Source organism: Corvus kubaryi, unplaced genomic scaffold (genome assembly GCF_017639235.1).
Source record: "Corvus kubaryi isolate FWS band 111438036 unplaced genomic scaffold, C.kubaryi_AGA036_p1.0 split2-37374, whole genome shotgun sequence".
Taxonomy (NCBI): domain Eukaryota; kingdom Metazoa; phylum Chordata; class Aves; order Passeriformes; family Corvidae; genus Corvus; species Corvus kubaryi.
Genome location: NW_024582082.1, coordinates 5,911,033 through 5,937,726, shown reverse-complemented (window position 1 = coordinate 5,937,726; position 26,694 = coordinate 5,911,033). Strand labels below are relative to the sequence as shown.

The following is a 26,694-nucleotide window of genomic DNA, read 5'->3' as shown; positions in this document are numbered from 1 at the left end:
TCATAGTGCAGCTGGGGAAGACCAGGAGCTGCAGTCATGGCCATGGACCACAATCATTGGCAGCTGCAGTCTTTGAACCAAGATGAACACAGAGTTTTCTCTGTTTCTCCATATTTTTGTGCAGCATTTCCTTCTTCCCTTCATTTTGGGAGATGGGTTCCTGTAACAAACTCCCTAATAGAGAAAGTAGGAGGGGCATAAATAGCCCCTTGCAGAAATTTTTCTTGTCTCCTTGCTGGTCATCCTTCCCCACCTGATCTTTATGGCTTTATAGAGTAAAGAAGTTTTTTGAGTGAGGCAAGGGCCAAATGTAGAAGGGTCATGGGGAAGGCAGCTCTTCTTCATGGTGCAGCATCTTGTTTTCCATCTGAACTGATGGAAAAGCTGAGTAATTGAGCTGCAAGTCTTTGTTGTACCGCCAAGTTACCATTGAATCATTTAATCTGAGAATGGTATGGGTTGGAAGGGACCTTAAAAATCATCTCCTTCCAATCCTCTGCTATGGGCAGGGACACCTTCCTCTAGATCAGTTCTAAGCCCAGTCCAACCTGGCCTTGAACACTTCCAGAACTTGTTCTGAAAGTTCTGCTTTGATGGGAAGGAGGACAGTCCATGCTTTGCTCTAACACATGTACTCTCTGCTTTTCCCTGGGGAGGTATCTTGCAGATCAACATCAGAACAGTTCATCTGCCTTTTTAGTGGTCTGTGTCTTCTGTCATTGCTCTGAAAGCTGTTCACAGTCACCAGGCAGCAAGACTGGCTGGTGAATGGTGCTGTGCTTTGGATCAAGCACAAGGCAAATGGGAAAGAAAGATCTGCCCTACTTTGAACATAAGAAATGCTTGAGTTGAGGTTTTCCAAACAGCTCAACATCGAACTCGTTCTGCTCCAGTCTCATGTTAAAATGTACACGTAGAACTGCATATCCCTCATTTAGGCTTTGTGGTTCTCAAATAAACTAAACCATAGCTAATTTTAGAAATATCACTGAAAAGCTCTGCTTCATCTCATTTCATGGCTAGGAATAGAAAAAGCTCAGAGTTCCAAACATGTGTTTAACTAAGCAGGAACCAGCCAAGTGCTGCTCTCAATGGGAAAACCACATAACCCATGGCCCTGCTGCAGGACTGGAATGCCTGTACCACACCAGTTTGTGCTGGGAAGGGGGGTTACATTCCCAGTACCCCATTGTACGCAGTAAATCTACACCTGTTAAGCATCAGGAATTAGGGTTTTCATTCATTCTCAAATGCAAACCTGCGTGCCTCTTGGTTTTTATTTGCATGAGCAAACCTTTGTGGGAAAGGCAGATGTAAAGCAGCGTCTCCACCAGTTTGTTTTCCTTTCCGCTTCATGGGCTTCCTCCTCAGAGTGCGGATGCAAAACACAGGACCTGCCCAGGGCTCCCAGTTCGCTTGGAGCAGCCGGGATAGGTCCAGGACCGGTCGGCCAGAGCCACTGTCTGCATCTGTGCCTCCTCCACCAAAGCCAACCGGAGCTTCGTGCTCATTGTGCCTGAGCAAAATCATTACCAAAGTGAAAGGCACCAGTGAATTGAGTCCAGGGATCAAATGACTTGTCAAAAGTCACACAGCAAATCATCTGTAGACATCCCAGTGAGACTGATGAGAACTGGCTGGCAGTGCCCAGCTCCTAGCCCCTGGAGAGCTGTCTGACCTGCTCTGTTTCCATTTTCACCCTGTTTTGGAGTGCTGTTAATCCTGTTTCTTTTTGTGGATTTATCTGGGACAAATCCTAACATTCCACCACCAAGATGAAGTCAGTTTGGATTTAAAGGCAACCATGGGCGAAACTGGGCATGTTAGGAAGCAGCACGAGACGCTCGAGGCGAGGAGGCTGCGTAGATGGCAGCGTGTGTGAATGTGTGTGTGTGTGTGTGTTCCTTAGAGCTGTGCAGCTCTTCCAAACAGGTTCCCCTCTCTCTGCTCCAACATGCAGGAGGACTTCCTGTTGTGTTCACCAAAAAGGGCCTTTTCCAAGGTGTTGGGCTCCAACAGCCAAGCTGTGCGTAACTAGGAGTAGCCACAAGAGGAGACAGATTTTTCTTTGCTTAGTTTTCCTGGATTTTTTGCATCTCCAGCATTTCCTCAGCTCCCTCTGGTCCTTCTCCAGCACTGGAGCTCAGTCCAACAGGGATTTCAGCCCCAGGGCTCACTGGTGACCATGTCCCGTTTTCAAAGGCATTACCCTCGGCGTTTAATGGTGGCCTTGGCAGTGCTGGGTTAATGGTTGGACTTGACGATCTCTACAAAGTCTTTTCCAGCCTAAATGATTGCGTGATCCTGTGTCTGTCCGTGCATGACAGCCCTGATAAGTAAAGCCCAAACATGACTTTCACAGTGAATATGAAGGATTCACTGTGAAAGTCCAGATTTAGACCCTGTGGTAGCTCAGGACAGAGAACAAGAGCTTTGCATTGGGTAACACACTTGGAGCATTCATCCTGGAATAAAAGAGACTGGAAATGAATGAAAAAAAAGTTCTGAATTTTGAAAACTTCATGCTGATTTGATCTATTTTCCACTTATCCAAGAAATCATTTCCAGCTGTTTTCCCTGCTTGGTTTATGGATTTTTTTTTTTGCAGGATGCTGCAGTGTTTGTTTAGTAATTTGTTTAGGGTTTGTTAAGTGCTTTTAGTTATTCCCAGCCTTGCTGGCATCAGCAGGACTGCAGAGGGCACTGGCCTTCCTTGCTGGTGGATCCTGATGACTTCTGAGTCCTCTCTGTCATTGTGTCTTGCAGTCCAACAAAGTTCCCGTCGTGCAGCCGTCCCACGGAGTGCACCCGCTCACCCCGCTCATCCCATACAGCAACGACCATTTCAGCCACGGCTCCCACTCGCCCCACTTGCCCGCTGACATCAATCAGAAACAAGGTAATGGCAGCACTGGGACCTGTGTGCTGGGAGAGGCACAGAGCTGGAGACCACTGAGGCTGTAACCTTCCTGGTCTCAAATCAATGAGAAAAACTGGGAGCATTGGTCAGCTGGGACATTGCTTAGCAGTAAGAGGTTATTTAGCTTATTGGCAATGCTTTGTGATCTGGCCGTGAGCAGTTTGATACCAAAAGGGCCAGCCCTGCTGATGGAGTGTGTTCAGTTCTCTGTACAAGCTGTCCTGCACCTTGAGACCAGACCAGAGCCTGCATGATAATGCACAAGAGTCAACCAGAAAATGGAAAGTAATCTTTCCTTTGACTCATACCCAAACTGTTGTCAGGTTGTCATTTTGAGAAAATAAATGCTTGAAACAGGAAATATTTTGACTAAACAGGATCAGTGTCTGATAGTTGACTGGATAGTGACACATGTGTCCCCATAGCCACACATTATCTGGTTGTCACACAGCTTGGCTTTTTGTGTTCCTGTGTGAGCCCAGGCTGTGTCAATTGGCTTATGAGGCTATGGAGGAAAGTACAGTATGTTGAGGTTAAACCCTCTAAAATAAACTGTAAATACAGGTATGTGTTGAGGAATTCACCCCAGTCCATCATTCCATCATTCTTCATGGGTTCCTGGCAAACTGAGTGCAAAATCAAACTTTTCTCAACCTTACATTAGTGCAGAACCTCTGTTCAGATTACCCAGGCTTTTACACAAACCTGGGCTTAATTTCGTGGGAAAGCAAGCAAATTGACAGTTTTCTGTCAAACTGCATTCAGGAAGGAGGTCAGTGTCCATCAGAGCCCAGAAATCAGTGCCAAAACAGAGGCACAAAACCAACTGTTGTGATTTGGGCAAAGGCCTCCACCCAGGAGTGATCCAAACTGTCCCAGAGGCATCAGCTTCACCAAGTTAACATCATTGATAAAACAATGGGTTATGGAAGATGCTCTTGGCTGAAGGACTCGCTGAATAATCCCTGGTCTGACCCTGAAGGCCACATTCTGGACTCATCAGGGATGCGGATGGGTAGGATTTAGGTCTGGTGTAAGAGATACCCAGGCATATCCTGGTTGTCTTCCAGGCAGCACACTGCTTCTCAGCCATCAGAGCATAATAAACTCAGCAGAAAAATAGGAAGAGTTAACAAAATAAACCTATTAAAATCTCAGCTAATGGCTGAGTTTGATTCTGGAGAGAAAGTGCGCAAGAAAGCAAGCTGACACACCTTCCCCCACACTGCCTTTGCTGTACCTGGCAGGGCTCTGCCCCTCCAAGAGCCCCTCGCTGTGAGATGCCTCCTGGGACTCACTGTCAGCCTGGAAAACCTTAAGTGATACAAGAGCAGCTCTCCCAAGGGCAGAGCTGGTTATATCCCTCTGTAGAGGCTACAATTGGCACTGGAGCAGTCCCTGAGCATTCATCTCTGCAGTGGGTCAGTCATTCTAGGACATTGTCCTTGGACTGCCCACCTGCACCCTCAGTTGCAGGCACTGTCCAGTCTCCGCTTCCCATTTAGCCTGTACTTTTACAGACATGGGGAGTCTGTTTGTCCCAGAGACCCCCCAGGTGCTATTCAAGGAGAGGTTCAGACCATCATCCTCAGCTGGGTCTTGCCTTTGTGGTGCAGCTGTGATCATACATACATGCCCCATCCCTACACTGCTGGGGTGAGGGTTTTCTTCCCTGTTCATCCTGGCTGTGCCCCATCTCTGTTTTCATCACTGAAATAGCTCCCATTATCACCCACAGTAAGCACTTGAGAGTCACTCTCATTCTCCCAGCATCCCTTTAAAGTTTCTCACAGTAGCCCAAGGACACAAAGACAAGGAAATACAAGCAGGAATTCTGAGTCAGTGGCTGGTGTCCCAACCACTGGGCCAGCAAGAATAACTTGTGCTCTGACTTACGCAACTCATATTGTTGGGGGTGCAAATCTGAGGATGTTCCATCAGCTGCCTTGTGCAGGGCTGGTTTTGTTTGACCCTCTGTGGGCCACTGAGTCCCACTTGAAGCAAATCTCATATTAGGTTATATATTCCTTTCAGGTCAGTTATGTGTTTATTTTAGCTGCCTACTAAGATGCTTGGAATCAGTTGATGTCATTCCTAATTAATAAGGTATCATTCATACACCTAGAAAAAAAATCCAGTTGCAACTGCTTGCAACTCATCACCAATTTAGTCCATGTATTTATCACCCAGGACAGCCACTCATCAATCCCTGTACCCAATTTTTGTCTGAGGCTCAGTAGCAGCCATCACTACACCATGCTGTGCCAGAGCTCAGCCTCAGCACCCCCCAGTTTCCCAGTCCAGGGGTGAGCTGGAGGCTGTTTTTGCCAGCAGCACTGTGGTTGTCTGAGTCCCACTCACAGCCCCAGGCTCCACAGGATGTTTTTCAGTCCAGATAGGAACGGAGCGATGGCTGCAGCTGTGTCCCCTGGCCATGCTGCCCGTGCCAGCGGCTTTGAAGATCACACAGGGATTCCCCATACAAAGGGTGAATTCCCAGCTGGCACCATACCCACCTCCACAGTTCTTGGCACTCACAGAGCTGCAGAACAATTGTTTGAACTCAAATTACTTAAAATGAAGGTGGAAGTGATGACTGCTGGAGCATCCCCACTGCCTGCTCACGGGGGGTCCTGTGGATGACAGTTGGAGAGGGAGCATAGGAATGGCTTTGGCCATCCACTGAGCACCTGAGTGGGCTCTCTGGGAAAGGCAGAGGGGAGCCTGGAGTTAGCCAAATCCTTACCAAAGCACAGTGCTGCTTGGCCTCAGGGTGGCATGGAGCAGCTATGATGCTTGTGCAAGAGCAAGATGCCTCCTCCACCCCCTTATGTGAGTGTTTGTGATTTTGCAGCAACATGGATGACCCACCACATCCTCACAGAGAGAACCACAGGAAATAAAAGGGAATTACACCATCCTGCCACTTGCAGAGAGCTATTTCATGTAGCTGTCCACAAGTGACCATAGATGAAGCAGCCAGGGGGTTTGGAACAATCCAGGTCAGCCAGGGAGTGCAGTGCCAGGTCCAACTCCTCTCCTTCTCTCTTCTTCCAGGAGTGCACCGTCCTTCCCAGACCTCAGACATCCCTGGTTTCTACCCCCTGCCCCCCGGAGGAGTCAGCCAGATCACGCCGTCGATGGGATGGTGAGTGAGGAGGGCTTGGTCCACGCAGCCCCAGCCCCGCTGGACATGCAGGGCAGGGATGGGTCACTGAGCCAACCACTGCAGCTGCTCCCCGTGACCTCCACAGTGCTTTCTCCCAGCTTCACCCCTCCTGTGTGCTGTGCGAAGAGGGAGGAGAATTTAGCCCTGTCTTGGAGGTGGGGAGCAGACTCGTGGAGAGGCTGAAGGCTTTGTCCTGGCTGAGGCATCCCTGGAGAGGGGTTGCAACCTGCCCAATTCAAAACTGCCTCCTGCTTTACATCTGTCTTTGTGGATTAGGGAACCCAGCGAGAGCTTCCTACACACCCTTCCTAATCACAGCAAAAGTCTCTCTTTTGAGTAGGAGGTAATTTTCTCCCTCACTGGACTTTTTGGCACAGACAGTGCTTTCCCTGAGCATGCCACCAGCACGGAGTAATCCTGTGGGATGCTCCATCTGCCAGGCCATGGTATTTCTTAGAATCTGACATACAGGGAAAAAGTACATCATGGCAGAGACCTGCCAGGAAGCAACCCCAGTACCCACAGCCTGGCCACAGCTCAGCCAGTTGGTAACCACTGCCCCAGCAGGCATGGGAAAGGAGAGACCATGAGCTGGAGCACTCCCAAAATGTACCCCCTGCGTGGGCCAGCCCTGCGGAGCACCCTGCAAAGCAGAGCCTGGTGGTAAACCTGCCCTGGGGACAAAAGTTAAAAATACACCAGTGTGTTCTCTGTAGTCATTGCCACTGGCTTTTGTCCCCGTGACCATGAGAACACCGAGAGAGCGGGTCTGGCAGGTGCTGCCATGTGGGCATCATCACTGCTCAGATTAACTTTTAATCCCCCGTGATGATGTAAGGACATGGCAGAGGCTGACAGGGAGACTGGTGGCTGCAGGTGGCAATTCAGGGTTGCTGGGATGAGGAGAGAGTGCAGGGCAGGTGATCACAGGGGCCATGGCCAGATCCCCCCAATGCCAGTGGATAAAACCCTGGCAGAGCCTGGGGGAGAGCTCCAGGTACAAGAACATATTGCAAAGTGGGAATGGGGAAGCTTCTTAAAGCACAAAGTAAAATGTTAGCTTTTTGCTTTGTTTTGCTTATGAATTCCATGTTTCAGATATTTAACCACAAAGAAACAGAGGATGAGGCCTTTGATACAGAGTCTGGATTCAAAGAGATTACATTTTACCTTCTGTGCTAAATCTGCTACTCTTGGGTGATGATTTAACTCCTCAGATTCATCCTCAGGAAAAACAAGGACTGGGGTGACGGTGCTGCAACATGAAAGAAATAGTTGGAGTGGGGAGAAAGGAGCCTGTTTGTCAAATGGAAGGTCCGCTCCTGGGTTAGGATGATGCTGTTCAGACAGCCCTGGGCACATGAAGGGAGAGCAATCTGGTTTTTTCTGGAGGTTCTGTGGGGCGGTTGGTGGTGGAGAGAGCTTTTCATGGCTGAGGGCTGCTCCAGCATCCATGGGGTTTGGCATCTTCCTGCAGCCTCATCAGATGCCTTCATTAATGGCTAATAAGCAACAAACAGCCTGACATGCAGAGAGCAGCACCTTGAGGGACATGTGTCTAACAGAGCTTTTGCTCATTCTTTTCCTTGCCCGGAATGTACAGAAAGAGTCCCAAACTCACTTTGTGGAGTGCCCAATCCTCAGCTGAGGCTCAGCACACCGCTGTGGGTGGGTGCAGAAGCACTGAAGCCCAGAGGGTTCATGGCAGCATCCCCCCCATGCCAGCAGCAGGCAGCAGGGGCCGTATGCCAGGGATGGATGTGCTGGGGATGGTCATGCCAGGCATGCATCCCAGAGAAGCTGTGGATGCCCTGTCCCTGGAAGTGTTCAAGGCCAGGTTGGATGGGGTCTTGAGCAACCTGGTCTAGAGGAAGGTGACCCTGGCCATGGCAGGGGGTTGGAATTGGATGATGTTTAAGATTCCTCCCAACCCAAACCATTACAGGATTCCATGGTTGTGCTGGTGCCACCAAGTCAGCTGCCAAGTCAGGGCAGCCACACACTGGAAGCAACTTTCCTCCACAAACTGGCAGGCAGGAGCTGGGCAGAAACTGGTTTTGTTCTCATCGAGCACTTCAGGAGGAGGAGCTGCAATCACTCTCTCTGTAATTAAGCTGGGATGACAGTCAGATAAAAGCCTCCAGGAGTCCAGTCAAGTGAGTTTTGTTTATGGGAGCCTGGCAGTTAACATTGGCCAGGAACCTGCAAATAGTGTCACTCACCTGTGCCTGAGGCCGAGCACGGCGATGCCATGGCAGCCCCTCATCCACCATCCCACAACCTTTTTTCTGAGCCACCCTCTCATCACCAGGTGATCCTCTAGAAAAAGGCTGGGAGAGCTGGGGCTGTTCAGCCTGGAGAAGTTTCCAGGGAGGCCTCAGAGTCCCTTCCCATACCTAAAAGGAGCTTATAAAAAAAAGGGATAGGGACTTTTTATATGGGCAGATAGTGACAAGACAAGGGGGAACAGTTTTGAACTAAAAGAAGAGAGAGTTAGATTAGGTGTTTGGAAGAAGTTCTTTACATAGAGGGTGGTGAGGCCCTGGCACAGGTTGCCCAGAGACATTGCGGCTGCCCCATCCCTGGAGGTGTTCATGGTCAGGCTGGACAGGGCTTGGAGCATCTGGATCTAGTGAAAGGTGTCCCTGCCCACGGCAGGAGCTTGGAATGAGATGAACTTTAAGGTCTCTTTCAACCCAAACCAGTCTGTAATTCCATGATATGGGCTGTAATCGTGCACTCCCAACCATCAGGGACTGATTTTGCAGTTGCTTTATTTTGCGTGTCAGAGGGACTTCGGATGAAGATGCAAGTGCCTGACTCCATTCCTATCCCAATATACCAGCCTCTGGAGTAACACAGCTTGCTTCTGGATTAGCTCCAAGTGTTTTCTCAGCCCTGGGGCAGCCGCCTCCAACTTCAAAGGTTGTTTCAGTTTCCCAGTGCACGGCAACACTTGGCTGTTTGTTGATGTGTTTATACCCACCAACATCTGAGGGGTGGGAGAGGGCTTCTGCCTGCCAGGGTGTAAACAGCTCCGGCTGCCTTTCCTACAGACAGATCCGGCAGATTTCGGTCAAGCCAAGACACAGCAGCAGGAACGGGAGCCTCCTTCCTGCCCAGGGCAGCTCAGGGGCTTGACTGCTGCCCCACTGTCATTATTCCTCTTCAGGGCAGAAACTTGTCTTTAGCCCCAAAAAATCCCAGGCATCCAGGAGCTTGGTCCTTCACAGTGCACCACATTTAATGGCAGTGGATTTTTGTGGATTTTTTCATCATTAGAGTGAAAATAGCTGGTCCTGGGTTTAGGTACAGCTCTGTGCAGCCCGGCCAGAGGAGCATGAGCACCAGCACAGGTATAAGCATCCCATTGTGCCCCATCCCTGGAGGTGTTCATGGTCAGGTTGGATAGGGCTTGGAGCATCTGGATCTAGTGAAAGGTGTCCCTGCCAAGCAGGAGCTTGCAATGAGCTGAGCTTTAAGGTCCCTTCCAACCTAAACCATTCTGTAACTCTATGATCTCAGTTTCCATGTGCAGTTTTAGGCTAGAAGCATCTTCTGGCAGGTTTGCAGAACAAGCCAAGGTATTTTTGAGCTATTTCCATATGAAAATGTGGGGGTTCCCTTGCTGGGAACAACAAGGAACTTCCTGCATAGTTATTTTACTATCTCAAAAATAATTTCCAGCCCCAGGTCTGATACATGCCTGGTCCACAGTATGAAACAACTTTCAAAATGAATGCAGGACTGAGCTTTTGGCTTGTTTAAAACTGATGGGTGTCCTTAAGAGGATGTGCTGGGGAAATCAGAGCATTCCTGAAGCACAAGGGCAGGGTAGGTACTTTCTCTCCAGACTCCAGGAGTCTCCCACACTTGGGGCATTACAGAGTCACAGAGGAGATAAAGTTGGAAGGGACCACAGTGGGTGATGTGGTCCAACCTCCCTGCTCAAGCAGAGTCGTCCCAGAGCACATGGCACAGGATTGTGTCCAGACCATCCTGGGGTATCTCCAGTGAGGAAGGCTCCACACCCTCTCTGGGCAGCCTGTTCCAGTGCTTGGTCACTGCACAGTAAGGAAGTTTTCCTCATATGTATCCTCCTGGTGCAGCTTCTTATGCACCACACAGAGAATCTGAGCAGGCTTTAGTTTTTTTGGTCACACTGTGCTCTTACGAGCAACTTCTTCTGTGCAATAGCAACATCTCCTGATTTTTCAGCACACCTCTGCATTTTGCATTATTACTGGGTAAACTCAAAGCTGCAGCATTACTCAGTACCAGGGGCAGAAGGGGGTCGGAATTGGATCCAACCTTTGTAGGAAGGCCGAGGTTCTCTCAAAATAACATCCAAATCCCACACTGCCCCTCAAGCCCAAGGGACACCGAGTGTCCCCCCAACCAGGGGCATTAGTGCTCTGAGTCCCCTTAGCAAAGGGTATCTGTAGGAAATACCACGTAGCTGTGGATACTTTATAGACTCTTTCTTCCTGATCCCAGGCAGAGCCAGTCTGTCTATCCGCTCCCGTCATGTGGATTTAGACAGCCGTATTCGTCAGCGCTTTCTGCTGGGGCTTCTTTCTCCAGGTGAGTATGAGCTGTGTGAGACAGGGCAGCTCAGCTGGTCGCGCAGCTTGCAGTTTGTGCAGTAGCAGCTTGCAGCAGACCACAGCCACCCAGGGACAGCCACGCGCCCTCCCTGGGGCAGGCGTGGGAAGAGAAGGTGCTTTTAGGCAGTCCAGAGGGTGCTCAGGGGAATATCCAGGATGAAGGATGCACAACAGTTGGGCTTCAATCAGCAGAACTCTAAAGAGAGTCAGAAACTCCAGCCTTCAGCTCAGCACTGGGAGAATGGGGTGGAATCCATTGCTCAGGATTTTGCTCCACGTCACTAACCCTAATCTTGAGTGTGTCCCTGCTGCCACCACCACTTTGCTCTGCAGAGATGGATCTGGTTTACTTGGTCTCAGCTTTAAAAGCAAGACAGGAATGGGCAGTGATTTCCTGCCCTCCCATTGGCACAAGTCAATTCTGTGAGATATGAGCACAGCTTCTGCCTTCGGGTGAGCAAAATGCATCCCCTGTGGATGGGAATCACAGAGCCCAGCTCTTCAGGTGTGCTGCTGGGCAAAGCCCCTGTGGCTTCATAGGGATGCCAGGGCCACACCAGCTTTTGCTTCTGCTTCGTGTTGTCCTGAAGAGCTGTTAGTGGAGATTTCCCCCAGGAAAACCATGCAAACCCTTGCTCATGCGAGCCCTTAGCCATGCAGAAACCTGGATCTGTGCAACCTTCGATCCTGCGGAAGAGGGGAGGGAGTGCTGCCAGGCCTCCTTTCTCGCAAGGCATCACCCTTGCACAGCCTTGAAAGTGAAGGCAAGAGAAGGTAACGGTTCCCTGTGGGGCCTCAGCAGCCTCCACGAGCTCCTGCCTGCAGGATTTTGGGGTGGATTTTGTAGCACTGCTGCAGCCGAGAAAGTACACCTGGTCAGATAAGGATCAGACTGTGCTGGTGGATTAAATTAAACAGCTTTTCTTTTCGTGCCAGCATATCTAATGAACAGTTCATCTCCCATGGGCAATTCTGCCATCTCAAGCTCCAGTCATAAAGTGGCAAGCTTGGCAAAGCTGACTCTGCTGGCTTTATCCTCCAAAACTCCGGAGAGAGCTAATGAAGCCTGAGAGCTAATGAGACCTCTCGTGATCTCAGCCCGTGTTGTGGAGAGCATTGCTTAGGCAAGGTGCACCTCCTAGAGTTGCAGTTGGGTTCATGTTCAGACTTAGTCTATTTCTGTTAAAAGGTAGGTGTGGAGTGGTCCTAATCTCTCCCATCCAAGTGCCAGGTTGAATTTGTTGTTTCTTTCTGCAGTGCTAATGAGATATTGCAACAACAGAGATCTGAGTAGCTGAAACTGCTGGGTGAAAGCACCCTTGATCTCAGCCAGGCTGGCTCCTGCTGCAGCCGGGTTCCCTCACTGTGGCACCAGATCCTTTCCATCCACGTGCCCATGGCTTGACCAGCCATGGCACGAGGGTGACCCAGGGGTGGTGGGCACTGCCTGCCCCCACCAGCCCAGCAGCACCTGCGTGCTTTCCATGTCTTCTGCTTTCCGTCTGCTTCCGCCACATCAGAGTGCACTCCGAGAGACGCCGCCCTGGCTGCCCGGCATCTGCAGTGTCCCCAGCACGGTGCAGCCCTCCCAGCACGGCTCACCCACTCTCTGTTGCAGGTTCACTCACCCGCTGATGCTGGGCTCTGGCATGCACACCACCGGCATCCCACACCCCGCCATCGTGCCCCACTCCGGCAAGCAAGAGATGGAGCACTACGACCGAAACATGTGAGTGGGAAGTGCTGGCTCAGCAGCACCAGCACGTCAACACCCATTTCATTTATCACCCTTAGTGCTCGTATGGGAGGAGGATGGATGAACACTGAGCTCTGCATCTGAGGAGCAGATCTCGGGCCCCCCACCTGCTCGTGCTGTTGGGTTGTTTTGGGGTCAAGTCTTCTGGTGGCTCTGATGCTGACAGCCCCTCCTTTTTTCCCACCAAGGAAACCTCAACCAGAACCAAAGAGAGAGAAGGAAGCCAAGAAGCCCACTATTAAGAAGCCCCTGAACGCTTTCATGTTGTATATGAAAGAAATGCGGGCGAAAGTCATCGCCGAGTGCACCCTGAAAGAGAGTGCTGCCATCAACCAGATCTTGGGAAGGAGGGTAAGAGCTCACGGGGCCCAGTGTCATCACCTAGTGCCACATCCCTGTCCCTTGCAGCTACTCTTAAGCACATAACCAGCATCTGCTTCAAATCCGGGTGCTCTTATCCCACAAACACAGGGGGCCAGATGTGCCCTGGGGCAGGGTGGCCATGGTGGGCAGGGCTGGGAGGGGACAGCGGGGCCGTGCTTCATTGCTGTTTGTCCTTGCAGTGGCATGCGCTGTCCCGGGAGGAACAAGCCAAGTACTACGAACTGGCCCGCAAGGAACGGCAGCTCCACATGCAGCTCTACCCTGGCTGGTCTGCCAGAGACAACTACGTAAGTGCCACCATGCTCGGACCCCCGCCCTGTGGCATGGCCCAAAATGATCTGGGGGGCTGACAGCTGGCATTTACCAAACACCTGGTCCTGGCAGTGCCATTCCTGGCAGCACAAGAGCCATAGAAATTCACATTTCAGGAGTATTTTGAACACCCTCTTGGCTTATTGCCTGTCTAAAGGATGAATGATACAGCCCCCAGCAACCACAGGCATTTATTTGCTTATTGTCTAAGCAAATACAAGTAGAAATGAAGAGAAGCTTTTAAGTGCTGTGGAAATATAATTTTATCCTTGGAAATACAATTTTATGGAAACAAACTGCTTTGTGCCTCTTGGACAGCAGGTGAGGTATCTGTGAGGGTGAGGAGGCCCTGGCATGGGTTGCCCAGGGAAGTTGTGGATGCCACATCCCTGGAAGTGTTCAAGGCCAGGTTGGATGGGGCTTGGAGCAACCTGGTCTGGTGGAAGGTGTCCCTGCTCATGTCAGGGGCTTGGAACAGGATGTGTTTAAGGTCCCTTTCAACCCAAATCATTATATGATGCTGTGATTTAAAATAGTGGCTCTTTTTGTAGGGAGTCTTTTCTTGTGACTTTCATGACTGTTTTGCTATTACATGCCTAACAAGCTCATTAGAGAACTAAAGCAAAGGACACCTAAGTCTTCAGATATCTCTCATGGGCTCTGTCCTTTTGATCTTAATCTCTATCATTTCCCTCACAGACACTTTCTTAACCCTGGGAGCTGCACAGTGAGTGCCCATCCATCCCACACTGACTCCAGCCCTCCTTCCAGAGTGACTAAACTCCACCAGGGGCAAGAAAACACCTATAAACAGACCCAAACCACCCCAAAGTCCCCCCACACACAGAGGGCAGAGATGATGCAGAAAAAGCAGAGGTGATGGGAAGCCCCCACATTTTGATGGGCACATATCTGGAGGGCATTAACATCTGGAGGGCAGCAGCACTGCTGAGAACATGACACCATCTTCCTCCAAGACCAAGCACATCCTCCATGGAAATCCAAGTCCTGTATCATCTTCATCTGGTTCCTTGGGGAGCCAGGGGCTGGTTCCTTGTTCCAGAAGATAGATAGTGGGCTCCAAAGGTGCATATTGGTCCTCCCAGCACTGTAAACCAGCTGGTTTGGGTGTTCTGGTTGTTGGAAGAGATGCTTTTCTCTCTGGAGCTGAGCAGGGAGGAGGAGGAGGATGAGGAGGAGGAATGTAGGTTACTTCTGAAGCATGTGATGCGGATATCAGGCAGGAAATACAGTTGCTCCCCCACTGAAGAAAAAGCTTACCACAGCTCAGAGCTTTCCACCTTCACTCAAACCACAAAAAGTCATATAAGAAGTCACAGGTCAAAAGGCAGCCCTGGGAGCTGCCTGCTCCACACAGCCAGATTTGCTCCTGCACTGCTGTGCCCTCATTAATCAGCTCATTAGGGGATGAGCATCTTGTGAATCACAGAGGCAGTTTGGGGATAAAATAGGACTTTTTTGTTAGTGAAAGAAGAATGAGAGATGGGTTCAGAACTGCAAAAGCATTGAAATATATTAGTATTATTTAAAAATAAATTTCTGGGGATTTCCTAAAGCTTTATTTCCCATTTGAAATCAGGGAATATCAAGGACCAACTTCTGTTTGGGTATAAGGTACCACATTAAAGCATGTTTTGGAAATAGGGAAGGTTCTAAAATGGACCAAGTGCTTCTTAGAAATGTGAGGAGGAGGAATAAGAATATAACAGGAGCATCAGCTATTGATCATACTCTCTCCATTGCATGCAGCAAATCTTGTTTAATTATATTAATCTCAATAAACTTATTAATTAAATTATCAATTCATTAATTAAAGCAATAATGGGTGGGATCCCCAGGTGAGGTGCATCAGAGTGGGCTAAGGAGTTCTGGCAGGAGTTGGCAGAGGTGCTGAGCAGCGCAGGCACAGGCACTGGCTTTTTTACAGCTGATTTACATCCACTAGCATTTTCTCTCACACCTTCTGACACAGCCTGCAGCATAAATCTGGGTCTTAGCTGCATTTGCAGCATGGTCCTGGACTCATAAACCAGAGCATGGAGCAGACATGGGGGTAGGAGTGGGGACATGGCTGCCATCGCCTCTTGAGTTTATTGCAGTTTCTAAATATGCACAGATCTCATGCAAAGTGCTGAGCCAAAGTGCCCTGTGGTGCTGGATCCGGGGGTAATGGAAATGAGGGGTAATCCCTGAGAAAAGGCACCAGCCCAGAAGGAATGTGTGCTGTGCAGAAGCCATAGCAAGTGCACAAAAGCACACATGGGTTTCACTTTGAGAGTTCCTCCTGAGTTTTTTCTTAGGACCATTGGAGTGGGAAGAGGAGAAAGGAAGGGGACATCCTCATAGATAAACCTGAGTAGTCCCTTTGCAGCCTTATTCAGTTCATCTCTTCCTGGAATGGGCTAAGCCAGCAGCACCGTGACTCTTACCAGATCTGGTCATCTGGGAGGCAGCAGCCATCCCCAGCACCCAGTCCAGTCCCAAAAACCCTGCACAGCACCCTCAGTTTTCTGGAGCACAGGTAACGGCCTTTCCTTTGATTTCCTAGGGGAAAAAGAAGAGACGAACACGGGAAAAGCAGCAAGATTCCAACTCAGGTAAGTGCGTGCGGCCTGGCAGCTGTCTCAGCTTTCCTGCTCAGATGGGAGAATCCGAAGCAGTTGTTGTGTTTCACCATGTTTTCTGTTATTCTCCTGAGCTTAACTAGAGAAATACACATTCGTTATTTTTTTAAGACATGGTAAATTAACCTTTCTGTGACTTTTTAATAGACATGTTTGATTTAGAACATGGGTAGTGTGTGGAAACTGAAAAGATCAGATTTTGGCAGGTGTATAATAACTTCATATGAACTATCACTAGCCTTAATCTATTGAAAATATCCAGGGTGAATGTCCCCATCAGACCTACAGATGTTATTAACTAAAGAAAACTCCTCTCAAATGCATCCATGCTGTGTGTGGGATGAAATGCAGTGGCAGGACTGAAGATCATTCATGGGACTACCCAAGTTTGGTTGTTATGTCAAAGTAATGTGGAGTTGAAGCAAAGTCATACTAAACCCCAGTACCAGCTGCCTCCCTGTACCACCCTGCTGATTAGAAAAGGCCCTTTCAACAGATTTCAGCTGGTCACAGACACATTCCCATCATCCAAGGCTCTTCATGTGCTGATTTCTGAAGTATTTCTGCCATATCAGGAATAAATATTAACTCTACCAATAAATATTCATTATAAAGGGAATCATTATCAAGAGATGTGTCCCAGTAATACCTACAGTTTAATTAGCACTGTTGATCTCATTCATTGCTGAGTCTGATAAGAGGAATACAAGCTTTTAGGCCTTTATGTAGAGTGCATTATGTATTTTTCTATATGCATATATATGTTTTGTCTGTATAATACAAAAATGATAATTTTGCCTGTTACAGATTTAAAACCAACCACTGGTTGTACACGAGACATTGATGGTGGTTGAAAGAGGGAGGCTGAATCCAGCACAGAAATGTGCTGTTCAAATCTCATTTACAACACTAGAAAAAAACACGATGTGCCTGAAAGCAAACAGGGCTTCACCCTAATGAGTCTTGTAATTATACAGTAAAACAGCAACGTTTTAGGAAAGGCTGTGGAGAACAGCTTTTCCATTAAAACTGGAAGGGTTATGATGGGGGGCAGGGTGGAATACCCTGGGCCTGGGTCTCCTTGGTGCTAACTCTGCTTTCAGCCTGCTTCTGCAACGTTTCCTCCTCTTTTCTCCGTGCACAGTCCGAGCTCGCTGGCAGCGCACGTAGTCGCTGCTGGAAAGGGAGGGAGCAGGTAAGGATGCAGACACAGGAGTCAGGCATTGCCTCTGGGATTTGGCAGCTTTTCCAGACTTAAGAAATTTGAAGAGCTGTGAATTTCCCCGTAATTGCCCATGTTTCTCAAAGCTGTTTCCCAAACCACCTCCAGCTGTCAGCAGTGATCACTGATATTTGCCTAACGATCACTTTCTTCCAGGTGGTGCCAGTGCCATTCTGTAGCAGAAAATAATGGGATTTTAGTCTGTTAGTTGTGTGTTAAAGTGGCTAAAATGATGTTGCCTCTTTTCTTCCTCGTGCTCCTCCTCCTCTTTGTGCCTCTGCCTTGCCCATTCTCCGCCGCGCATGCTTCTGTGTTCAGATCCTGCCTCTCCTAAGAAATGCAGAGCTCGCTTTGGTCTCAACCAACAAACGGACTGGTGCGGCCCGTGCAGGTGTGTATCGGCATCTCCTCGCTGCTGGGTGTTCCTGGGAGAGTGGGTTCAGCTCCAAGTGTCCTCCCGCAGCCATCCCAATGCCAGTGGGGGCTGCTCTGTCCAGGCAGGGATGGGCTGTGCTCTGGGCATCCTCAGGAGTTTTCTGAGCTGCAAGGGACAGGCTGTAGTCTGGGCTTCTTATCCCTTCTGGGGCAGTGTTGGTTTAGTGCTGGACGTATTCCTCAGCTGATAGACTGCCCTGGTCTTAAAAGCTTATTTCTAGGATGGAGGCCTCTGTGACCCTGACATGAGGCTTTTTTTCCTCCATTAGTGTTTTCCAATCCCATTAGTGGCACCCTAGGGCCAGCAGTGAGGATTTAATGGGTTTCTTTGTCCTATTTATACTGGGCTAACCATGTATTTCAAGATCCAGCTCTTCCTGAGCCTTAAATTTTGCAGTATCCACCATGGGTGGGGTGGGACAGCCTCAAGCAGCAAAACAGAGCAGTGCTGTGCCCTTCAGGCTTCCAGAGATGGATTTGGCCAGGCAATAGTAAAGTTTGGTGCATCAACCAAGTGTTGTCTGGCTCAGAGGGCCTGCAAAGGCAGCCAGGCAGAAAAAGCTCCTAGGAGCTTCTGGATCTCGGTGCCAGAGCACAGAGAGACTCCAGCTTGGACAGAGGTCTGCAATTTGCAGTTTTGCACCAACGCATTGAGGAAAAAGGTGGAAGTACTGCTTGATGTGCTCACTTCAGCTTGAAGTGTCTAAAATCATTTAGTCGGCCCAAATCTGGCCCAGACCTTGCTGCACCCCAAGCTCCAGTCACTGGGCCTGAGTCCGACATGAGCTCACCTCCTGCACGTCAATGTGCCACAGCAGCAGAGCTCCCTGCTCTCCTTTTATTCCCTGGGTAGTGTCATCAAGCACCATTTTTTAATTGATTAAGAATCTGGACACAGCTCCCTTAGTGTCTCATAAATACTTGAATGTCCAGAGGGGGTTGCTGGAACCCCCCATGCCCCCTGCAGCTGTGCCGCCAGGCTGAGTGCCCCATTCTTCCATGGGCACTTCTTCCACCTTCCCTCTGCCTCCATTCCAGCTCTGAACTCAGCTTCTCCTCTGCACCGCTTCCCAATTAACACAGGCTGCTGGAGTGCCCAGACACCTTGGCATGCTCTTCTCGTGTACCCTGTGTAACCAAGCCCTGGTCAGCCAGAGCTGCTCTGCAATTCCCGTACTAACGCGCTGCTGCCACTCAGGGGCTCCTGTCCTATGTGCTGTGTTTACCTGTGGAGAACAACTTCCACAGGAGGATTTCCACTCCACAGGAGAGGTTAACTGGTTAAGACTAAGTGTTCCTGCTCTAGAGCTTTCACACTCCTCCCTCATACCCTGGACAAACACTCCAGGGTGCTGCAGTTCCCAAAGAGAGAGGGAACAGTTCCTTTAGCTGTGTAACACCCACCTCAGCATAGCCCATGGACTGGGCCATTATCAGCAGTCTGTAGTATCACATCTGCTTTTTTCCCTGTTTCTTTAAATCGAATGAATCAATGGACACATTCTTGTAATCTTAAACAGGTCATTGAAACTCTATGCTGCAGCTACTCCCAAGATGTCTGTGGGAAACACAAGCTCCTCCTCAGGCTTGTCTCTGGGGGATTACTGCCCATGGAAAATACCCTCAAGTTGAATACTCGGTTCAGCTGAGCTGTTGTGTTTCCTATCACATTAATTGGGTCACCACGGCTAGAGATGGCACTGACAGCAGGAATAGCACTGCTCTTGTTCACTTCCAGTGCAAGTCATGTTTAATACTGGACTAGTTAATACACATTCTCACAGGGTCTGGTTTTTCATTAGGAAGATCAAAGAAAGGTGTGTGCCCGCATTAGCAAGTTCTCCATTTGATCAGTTTTCCTCAAATGAGACAGCCAGGTGGGAGATGTTCTTTTACCTGTTTTAGCTGTAAAGTCTCCAGCAGAGGAATTATCCCCTCGATACTATTAAGGTGACATCTTGAAAGCTCTTTTGTGTGAGGATCTATACTGAGGTGCTCAAGGACCCAAAGCAGGTGACATAAGGGATCTGTCACATGGAGAGAAGGAAAACCAGCTCAGCAAAGAGCGAAGACAAGATAGGGTAGGGACTGACTCTGGACAGCCAGGGGGTAGTTAAAATAATCTGGAAGTACAAGGTGACACCTGGAACTTGGGATAAATACTGAACAGAATTGTCACAGGATGTGAAGGAATCATGGCCAAACCCAGCTACAGCAAGAATGATGTGTGACTTGTATTTTTGAGACCCCCAAATCATAACATCCAAACAAGTAGGGAACCTGAACATTTCTTCCAGGAGGAATGAAGGGAGGCTGGTCCCTGCTCTCAGGTGCTGCTGCCTTCAGGACCTTCCTGCTCCCAGCAGATTTCTTCTTAGAAGAGCAGAGCTGGGAGAGGAGAACTGCCCCCGATGGGTACTGTCCTGTAAAAACCCCTTTGGGTTAGTAAAGCCATCCCCAGCTGATGACCTCTATCACACTCCACAGAATGGAAGCATGGAACTGAGTCTGTCACCATTGCAGGACCATTCATATCCTTCTGCCAAATCTTTCTCCCCAGTGCCTGCCCACATTGCATTTTGTACCTATACTCCAGGGGAGAGGTCACATCCCAAGGGGAGGTCACAGCAAACATTTCCTGCCCAGGAACCCCACGGGCTGAAGTGTGATTGGTAGCTCTGTCAGGGCTGATTTTCCCTTAGCTCAGTGAGCAGGTTAAGGGTGATCTGCCCTCCAAGGAGCAACAAGTCCTCTGAAGGCCTCGGGACTGTTCCAGCTTTCGAAGCAGGACCACAGACACGCTCAGACCATCTCCCTCCAGCCAGTCACAGGCTATTTTGTTCCCTTTTCCTGAATGGCTGCTGAGCACTTTCTGCTCAGCTGCATCACTGAGGTGGGAATGAATGGAAAGTACACTCAGATGCAGAGATAGAGCAGAAGAGAAGAGCTGAGTGCTAAGGCCAAGTTGGATGGTACTTGGAGCAACCTGGTCTAGTGGGAAGTGTCCCTGCCCATGACAGGGAGGTTGAAATGGGATGAGCTTTAAGGTCCCTTCCAACCCAAACCAGTCTGTGGTTCTAAGTAGATGATACTGTGCACAAGGCTAGGAAAGTGCTGGGAAATGGGGTCTTGGAACCTTCAGATTTTGGGATGAGAAAAGCCGAGACTGGCGTGAAGGGCAGTGTCCCAGCAAGGCACAACCTGGCGCTGCTAAGCACAGTGGTGCCGACCTGCCCTGTGACACCAGCGCACATGAGTGTCCCGTGGGCCCTGCGTGGGCTCTGTGGCAGGTGGGGAGGGGACCCACGGCAGTGCTTTAGTCCCGAACTCATGAGAGCCAGGCACCCACACAGCCTCCCAGAATTCGAGCAGTTGGGGTGGTGGCTGGTGAGGAATGACCTCACGGGTTGGATTTTTATTACTCTCTTGATTTTTTGTTTTTGTGGGGTTTTTTTGGGGTTTTTTTTGGGTGTTAATTACTATTTATATTATTATTCTAAATTTTTATTATTATTGTCATTTCATGGCTTTGATAATTATTTTGGGTTTGGGTTTTTTTCCTGTTTTCATTTTTATTACTGCATTTTGATTTTTACTGCTGTTTCATGCCCTCCTCCTCCTCTCCCCTTGCGGCCGAGCCCTCTCCCGCGGGCCCCGCTCCCGGCCCGCAGGCGCCGCCCGGCGGTGTCCCCGCAGCGCTGCAGCGCCGCCGCCATCCCAGCCCCGCGGGGAGAAGGGGACGGCGGATCCCCCAGGGTGCCGGGACCCTCCCGTTACTCACAGAGGCCTGTCTCCGCTGTTCCAGGAGGAAAAAGAAGTGCATTCGGTACCTACAAGGAGAAGGACGCTGTGCCAGCCCAGTTTCTTCCGATGGAAGTGCTATAGACTCCCCTCCATCCCCACCGGACGCACTCCGATGCATCCCCTCCGCCTTCCCGTCAGAGCAGCTCGCAGCCCCCGCCGACCCCGCGCACCGCGACCAGCCCGACCCCTGCCCCGTGTCCGCACACCTCCCGCCCGCCTCCGGCCCCTCCAGACCCGGCGCCCGGCGCTCTTCGGCGCCCGCCGCGCCCCCCGCCTACAGCCGCGCCTCCTCGGGGACGTAGTCCCTCGCCAGCCGCTGGCCACGCCGGGCACTCCGCTCGCCCACCTGGTTCCGCTGCACCTGGACGAGGACCAGAGGCCCAGCCGAATTCCCATCTCACTGTAAAACACGCAAAGTTTGGCGACACGATGACTTAAAGGATGATGGAAAACTCACTTGGTTGGGGTTTTTTTGGAGGGGAGGGGTGATAAAAATAGAAAAGCAATTTAAAAAAACGTAAAAAATAAGTACTTGCCAAAACTTAAAGTGCTGATGAGTAAACGAGCCTTTTGTCCCTGCCCTGTGATGCTTTTTTGTTTGTTTGTTTGGGGTTTTGTTTTGGTTTCTTTTTTACTGCGTTATCTGTAAGTGTGGCGGAGAGCAAAGTCACATCCCCAGCTTGCTGCTGTAGGTGGTAGGTGCTGTCAGTCTAACCCTGGCTTCTGCTCCCTGCCCTCCGAGCTGCTTGAAAGTGTAGTCACCCACAGATCTCTCATAGCCGTTACACCACGGAGCTGGAAAAGCTGGAATAGGAGCATTTTTTAAAGCCCTTATATCCGAAAAGTAAACGTAGCGTTGCCGGTGTTCTGATCCGACCGGGTAAAAGAGACATTAAATATTTAAACCAATGAGGTGAATTTTTTTAACTTCTTGTTTGAGAACAGGAAGATGTTGTTTTCAGGTAACAGGTCTCTGTGCAGACATATCCCATTCCACGGTCGTACAGCACGGCAGAGGAAAAGGGAGCACCAGCTGGGCAAAGGAGCACGGACCGGCCACTGGAAGAAGGGCTGATAGTTGCTCAGGGCATCAGTCAGATGCAGGGTTTGCCCTCCTGTTGGGAATTGTCCTCTGCAGATGTGGATGGTAAGAAATCTCACCAGACAGGCTGGGCAAAGCCTCAGAAATCAGTCTGTTGGTTTTGTAGGCTCTGATTGAGCTCTGCACCTCCACAGCGGTGAGCAGGGCAGGGCATGTGGGGAGCCAGCAGCCCCGGCAGGCTGGCCAGTGTCCCAGGATCACACTAGCCCAGGGCTGAGGACCACGCTGGCCCAGCAGACAGGGGGGAGGTGTGAGCTCTCCTGTCCCGGGGCAGTGTGGCAGCAGAGCAGCACTCACTACCCTGCCCTGGGCTGTAGGCATCCGTCTGTACGTACCCTCGGCAAGAAGGGAACCCTGTTCTTCATGATTCAGTGTAGAACTTTTTAAAAAATCTTATTCTAGCTTTTTCTAAAAGACTCTCCCTCCACCCCAATGACGATGCCAAATGTTAATGTATTCTTTTCAGCTTGAAAATGTTTACCGGTTTCTGGTATTGTATTTATATTTTGAGTTTGATAAACAAAAAACACTGTGGATGGATTATGATCTCCATGAACTGGTGTAAATCCCAAATAATTCCAAATGCTGGATTTACTTCAGGTTTACAGTCTTTTCAGAGACCACAGTCTAGTCCAGTGCAGACTCTTTTCCTGCTTGAAAGAAATATATTACAGACTGCTGAAGAGAAAAATGACACCACACAGAGGTAGAGGGGGCACTATTTTTTTCCTACTTGATAAATAGGTTCTGGAGTATTGAATACAAATTATGTAGTAATATTATTGTAGAACTACAAGAAATTTAAGATGACCTTTATAATGTACAAAATATTTTTATATTTTTTTCTTAATGCAAAAACATAAACCATAATTTTTTACATTGGATTAAACATAACTTTTTAACCAAGTTTATGCCTCAAAGATTTAAAATTTAAAAAAAAAAAAATCTAAACCTAACTAGTCTGTAGAGCAGCTTTGGCTTTAGTCCCTTTATTTAGCTAGTTTTGCTTATAGTAGTGTAGATTTTTTATTTCTGGTTTTAGTTTAGGAGATCTAAACCTATTTCTTGATTCCTCTCCTGTATAAATGTAACTTCAGAAGCACTGATAGAAAGCTACGTGCACAAACCTGACTTGCAAAGAGTAATTTTGAAGTTTGAACCATTTTAACCCTTGGAGAAATAGCATTACCTGATCCAATGCCAACTGTACATTCGTGTACTGACTGCACTCAGAGGGTTAATTACATAGCACTAGATAAATATGCAATCTGCTCATTTTAAATTATTTTAGCAAGTTTAGCCAACAGCATGTTCCAGTGCTGAACAGAGGAGCTCAGTAGACTCTTGCCAGATCTGACATGGTCTCTTTAATCATCTGATTTTCAAACAAAAAAACCAGCTTTAGAAAATGGCTGTTTCAGCTCATCATTTGTCACTCTGAGACCCTCTGCTGTAAGGTGCTGTACAAGTGTCACCTACTGGAGACACCACAGATGACAGACCAGCCACCATAGCCTGGTGTACCCCACACTGGGTGTAAGGCTGGTGTAACTTAACACCCGACTGGTACTGCATGGTTGGATGACAGATGTAACTTAGCAGCAAAGCAAAGGCAGGTATAAAAGGAAAAGCAGATGTGTCTAAATCACACCAGAGGAAATTTCAGGGTAAGTCCTGATCAGTATTAAACTGGCCAAGGCACCCAGACCAGCCCTCATTCATTTCACTCTCTGGGACTTTCACCCACTTATTTCAAGGCTCCTCTGGCCCCTCCACGGTGTTGTGAGTCCCTGCCTCGACCAGCAAAATGCTCATCTGCATTACAGCCTCCTCTCACTATTGTTATTCCAACTGATTCCTGCAAAAGCTCTTTAGTGACACCTAACACCCCCTCTCCAGGAGCCGTTCCCTGGGCCGTCGTAGCACAGAAGCATTTTCAGAGCCCCAGAGCTGGAGCAGTCACACCCACAGCATTGTTTTGCCTGTACTCTGCTCTATGCATACAGGTTTATGGCCAGACCTTACCCTGTGCTTCCAGCTACTGCAGGATAAACTCAGAATGTCCACTTGTGATATACTACAGTCAGTTTATACTGGGGTAACTGAGAAAATTTCATTTTTATTCCAACACACACAAAAAGATACCTTTAGGCTGCCCCTTTCCAAGACAAAACAGCATGACCAACTTCTGTTCCATGGTCCCACGGCTGATAACCAATGCCAAAACAAAGTTACTCTTATTAATACCAAAAAAAAGTGTCTTTAGAACTGCTATATGAAGTGTTGCTATTTTGTGTTAATACTCTTTTTTAGTAGAAGGAGATTCTCAACAAGAATTTTTTTCTAGTTATTTTACAGCAGTTTTAACTCTTCCTGAAACAGATATTTGAATTCCTGAAATCAGTCTGAATGTAGAAGTCATGGAAGTACCAATTCATTAAAACAAGTAAAACCACTGTATGTATGTAGCAGGGGAAAATGTTTTGCAGCTGTACCTTCATTTGTCCAATGACGATCCATCATTTGTTTTAATTTTTTTACTTCACTGAGTTTGTATTTTTTGGCTTTTATGTTCAAAGTATGTTTATAGCTTTATAAATAAAGTAATTGCCAGACTGGCTGTTCAGAAGAGGCCACTGGAAGTTAAAATGCTATCAAACTCTCAAATAACTATTTCTTAGCATTCAAGACAATTCCTGCTTGCTTTTCTTTTTTCCCTTCAGCATTTGTATATTTGAATAGTTTTTAGAGTAACTGCCAATAACCTTAAATGGGTAAGACTGAAATAGTAAGCCAAGGGGAAGAAGAAAATATTTTTTCTACAATTCCTACTGACACCCAGCCTTCCCTCTCCCTACCCCCACACTTAATCCCTTTATCCAAGAGAGGCCTGATCCCTGATCACGCACAGACTTAAAAAAAAAAAGTTAGGGAAGCACCATACAAGTTAAACAGCAACAGAAAGTTTAACAGAGAGAAATCAGTCTCTTCTGCTTTCTGGAATTTCAGAGTAGGCAGCCAGTGCCTGTTACAGTAGCTAGGAGCTGGTTCAACTGAAGCGGGGAACACAGGCAGCAGCCACATGACAACCCAAACGCTCAGCACCTCCTCAACTGTCCTTCTCTACAGCTGAGCACTAGTATTACTGGAGTGGGTAAGGTAAGTGAGGGAGTCGAAAACAAAGTCTTTTCCTGCTGCCATCCCTGCCAGGCAGCTACAGAATTTGAATCTGGCTGAAGTCTGAGTCAGTGCTACAGGGGAATTTCAATTAGACAAAGTCAGCTGTATGCAATCCTACCAAGCAAGACTACTGAGACTATTACAAATCTGCCAAAGCTACACAGTGCCTTGAGCACACAGACCAGCCCTACCCTACACCTCCACAGGTGCTTCAGTGCCAACAACCAAGTGTCACAACCTGGAGCTGCAGCAGAGGCTCCACCACTGCATGTTTGGCCAGCACAGGTCAGGCTTTGGGCCAGCTGCTCACACAATTACCAAGTTTTATCCCAGGTGTGGTTATGCAGGCACAGCACAGTTGGAGCAGTGCAATGAGGAAGATAAAGTATGTCTCTCCCTCACCCTACAGCACCATGAGGCATCGTGCAAGGTGGTGGCTGCTAACAAGCATTGACACTGGGCTCATGACAAGCACCCAAAGGAATTTACACAGGCTGCTGCCACCAAACACAATTACACCAGGCTTCTGTATTAGCCACAGCACTCTGAGGGGGAACAAGTGTACTCTGGAACATTGCACACACAGATTTATTTCTTGTAAGAATCCAGCATAAGCTGAATATTAACTACAAACATAGTCACAGAAATGACATCAGATTTTCCTCTAGTAGCACTTTTAAACTGAGGTGCATTGTTTGCAATACAGGCTACTGGAAAGGCTTCAGCATGTCCAAGTGTAGCAGTGGAGTATTTTATGCCCACTGACAACATCTAAGACATCCATATAATGCACAGCAGCACAAAGGCAGGCCCCACAACCTCCTGAGTAAGCAGATGTGAGGAGGAGCTGTACGCAAAGCATGGGTTTGAATGCTGCTTTAGAGCAAATTCTGAATACTTTCCATAATGGTCACATTCAAAATTTAGGTAATCTTGGTAAGCCATCAAAAAAATATCTCTCTGGATATTTAACCATCACCCAACTTCATGTGAAAGTTGCCCACTGTGTCTTAACTAGTACCCTGCATTAGTCATTTAAAAAAAACCCTTTACATCTGTTTTACTTCAATTAACCACGGCCTCAGTGCTATTATTTCTACACTCAATAAGTGACAGTAATATTGTCTAGTTCCAAATAACTAGAACCATTTGCAAACA

At 48.6% G+C, this 26,694-nt stretch overlaps 1 protein-coding gene across 5 annotated transcripts in view; it reads left to right on the top strand.

Annotated features, from left to right (window-relative positions):
- Positions 1-25,010, top strand: part of TCF7 (transcription factor 7) — a 72,836-nt gene extending 47,826 nt beyond the window's left edge. For 2 of the 5 annotated variants that reach the window (XM_042014794.1, XM_042014793.1), the window contains exons 4-12: positions 2,767-2,899; positions 5,978-6,068; positions 10,587-10,673; positions 12,315-12,425; positions 12,641-12,803; positions 13,016-13,123; positions 15,718-15,766; positions 17,334-17,406; positions 21,256-25,010. In XM_042014794.1, coding sequence (XP_041870728.1) covers positions 2,767-2,899; positions 5,978-6,068; positions 10,587-10,673; positions 12,315-12,425; positions 12,641-12,803; positions 13,016-13,123; positions 15,718-15,766; positions 17,334-17,406; positions 21,256-21,556 — 1,116 coding nt within the window. In that variant the 3' untranslated portion in view covers positions 21,557-25,010. The remainder of the gene's footprint in view (positions 1-2,766; positions 2,900-5,977; positions 6,069-10,586; positions 10,674-12,314; positions 12,426-12,640; positions 12,804-13,015; positions 13,124-15,717; positions 15,767-17,333; positions 17,407-21,255) is intronic. The other 3 variants (XM_042014796.1, XM_042014795.1, XM_042014797.1) reach the window with 2 other exon arrangements.
- The last annotated feature ends 1,684 nt before the right edge of the window (positions 25,011-26,694 follow it).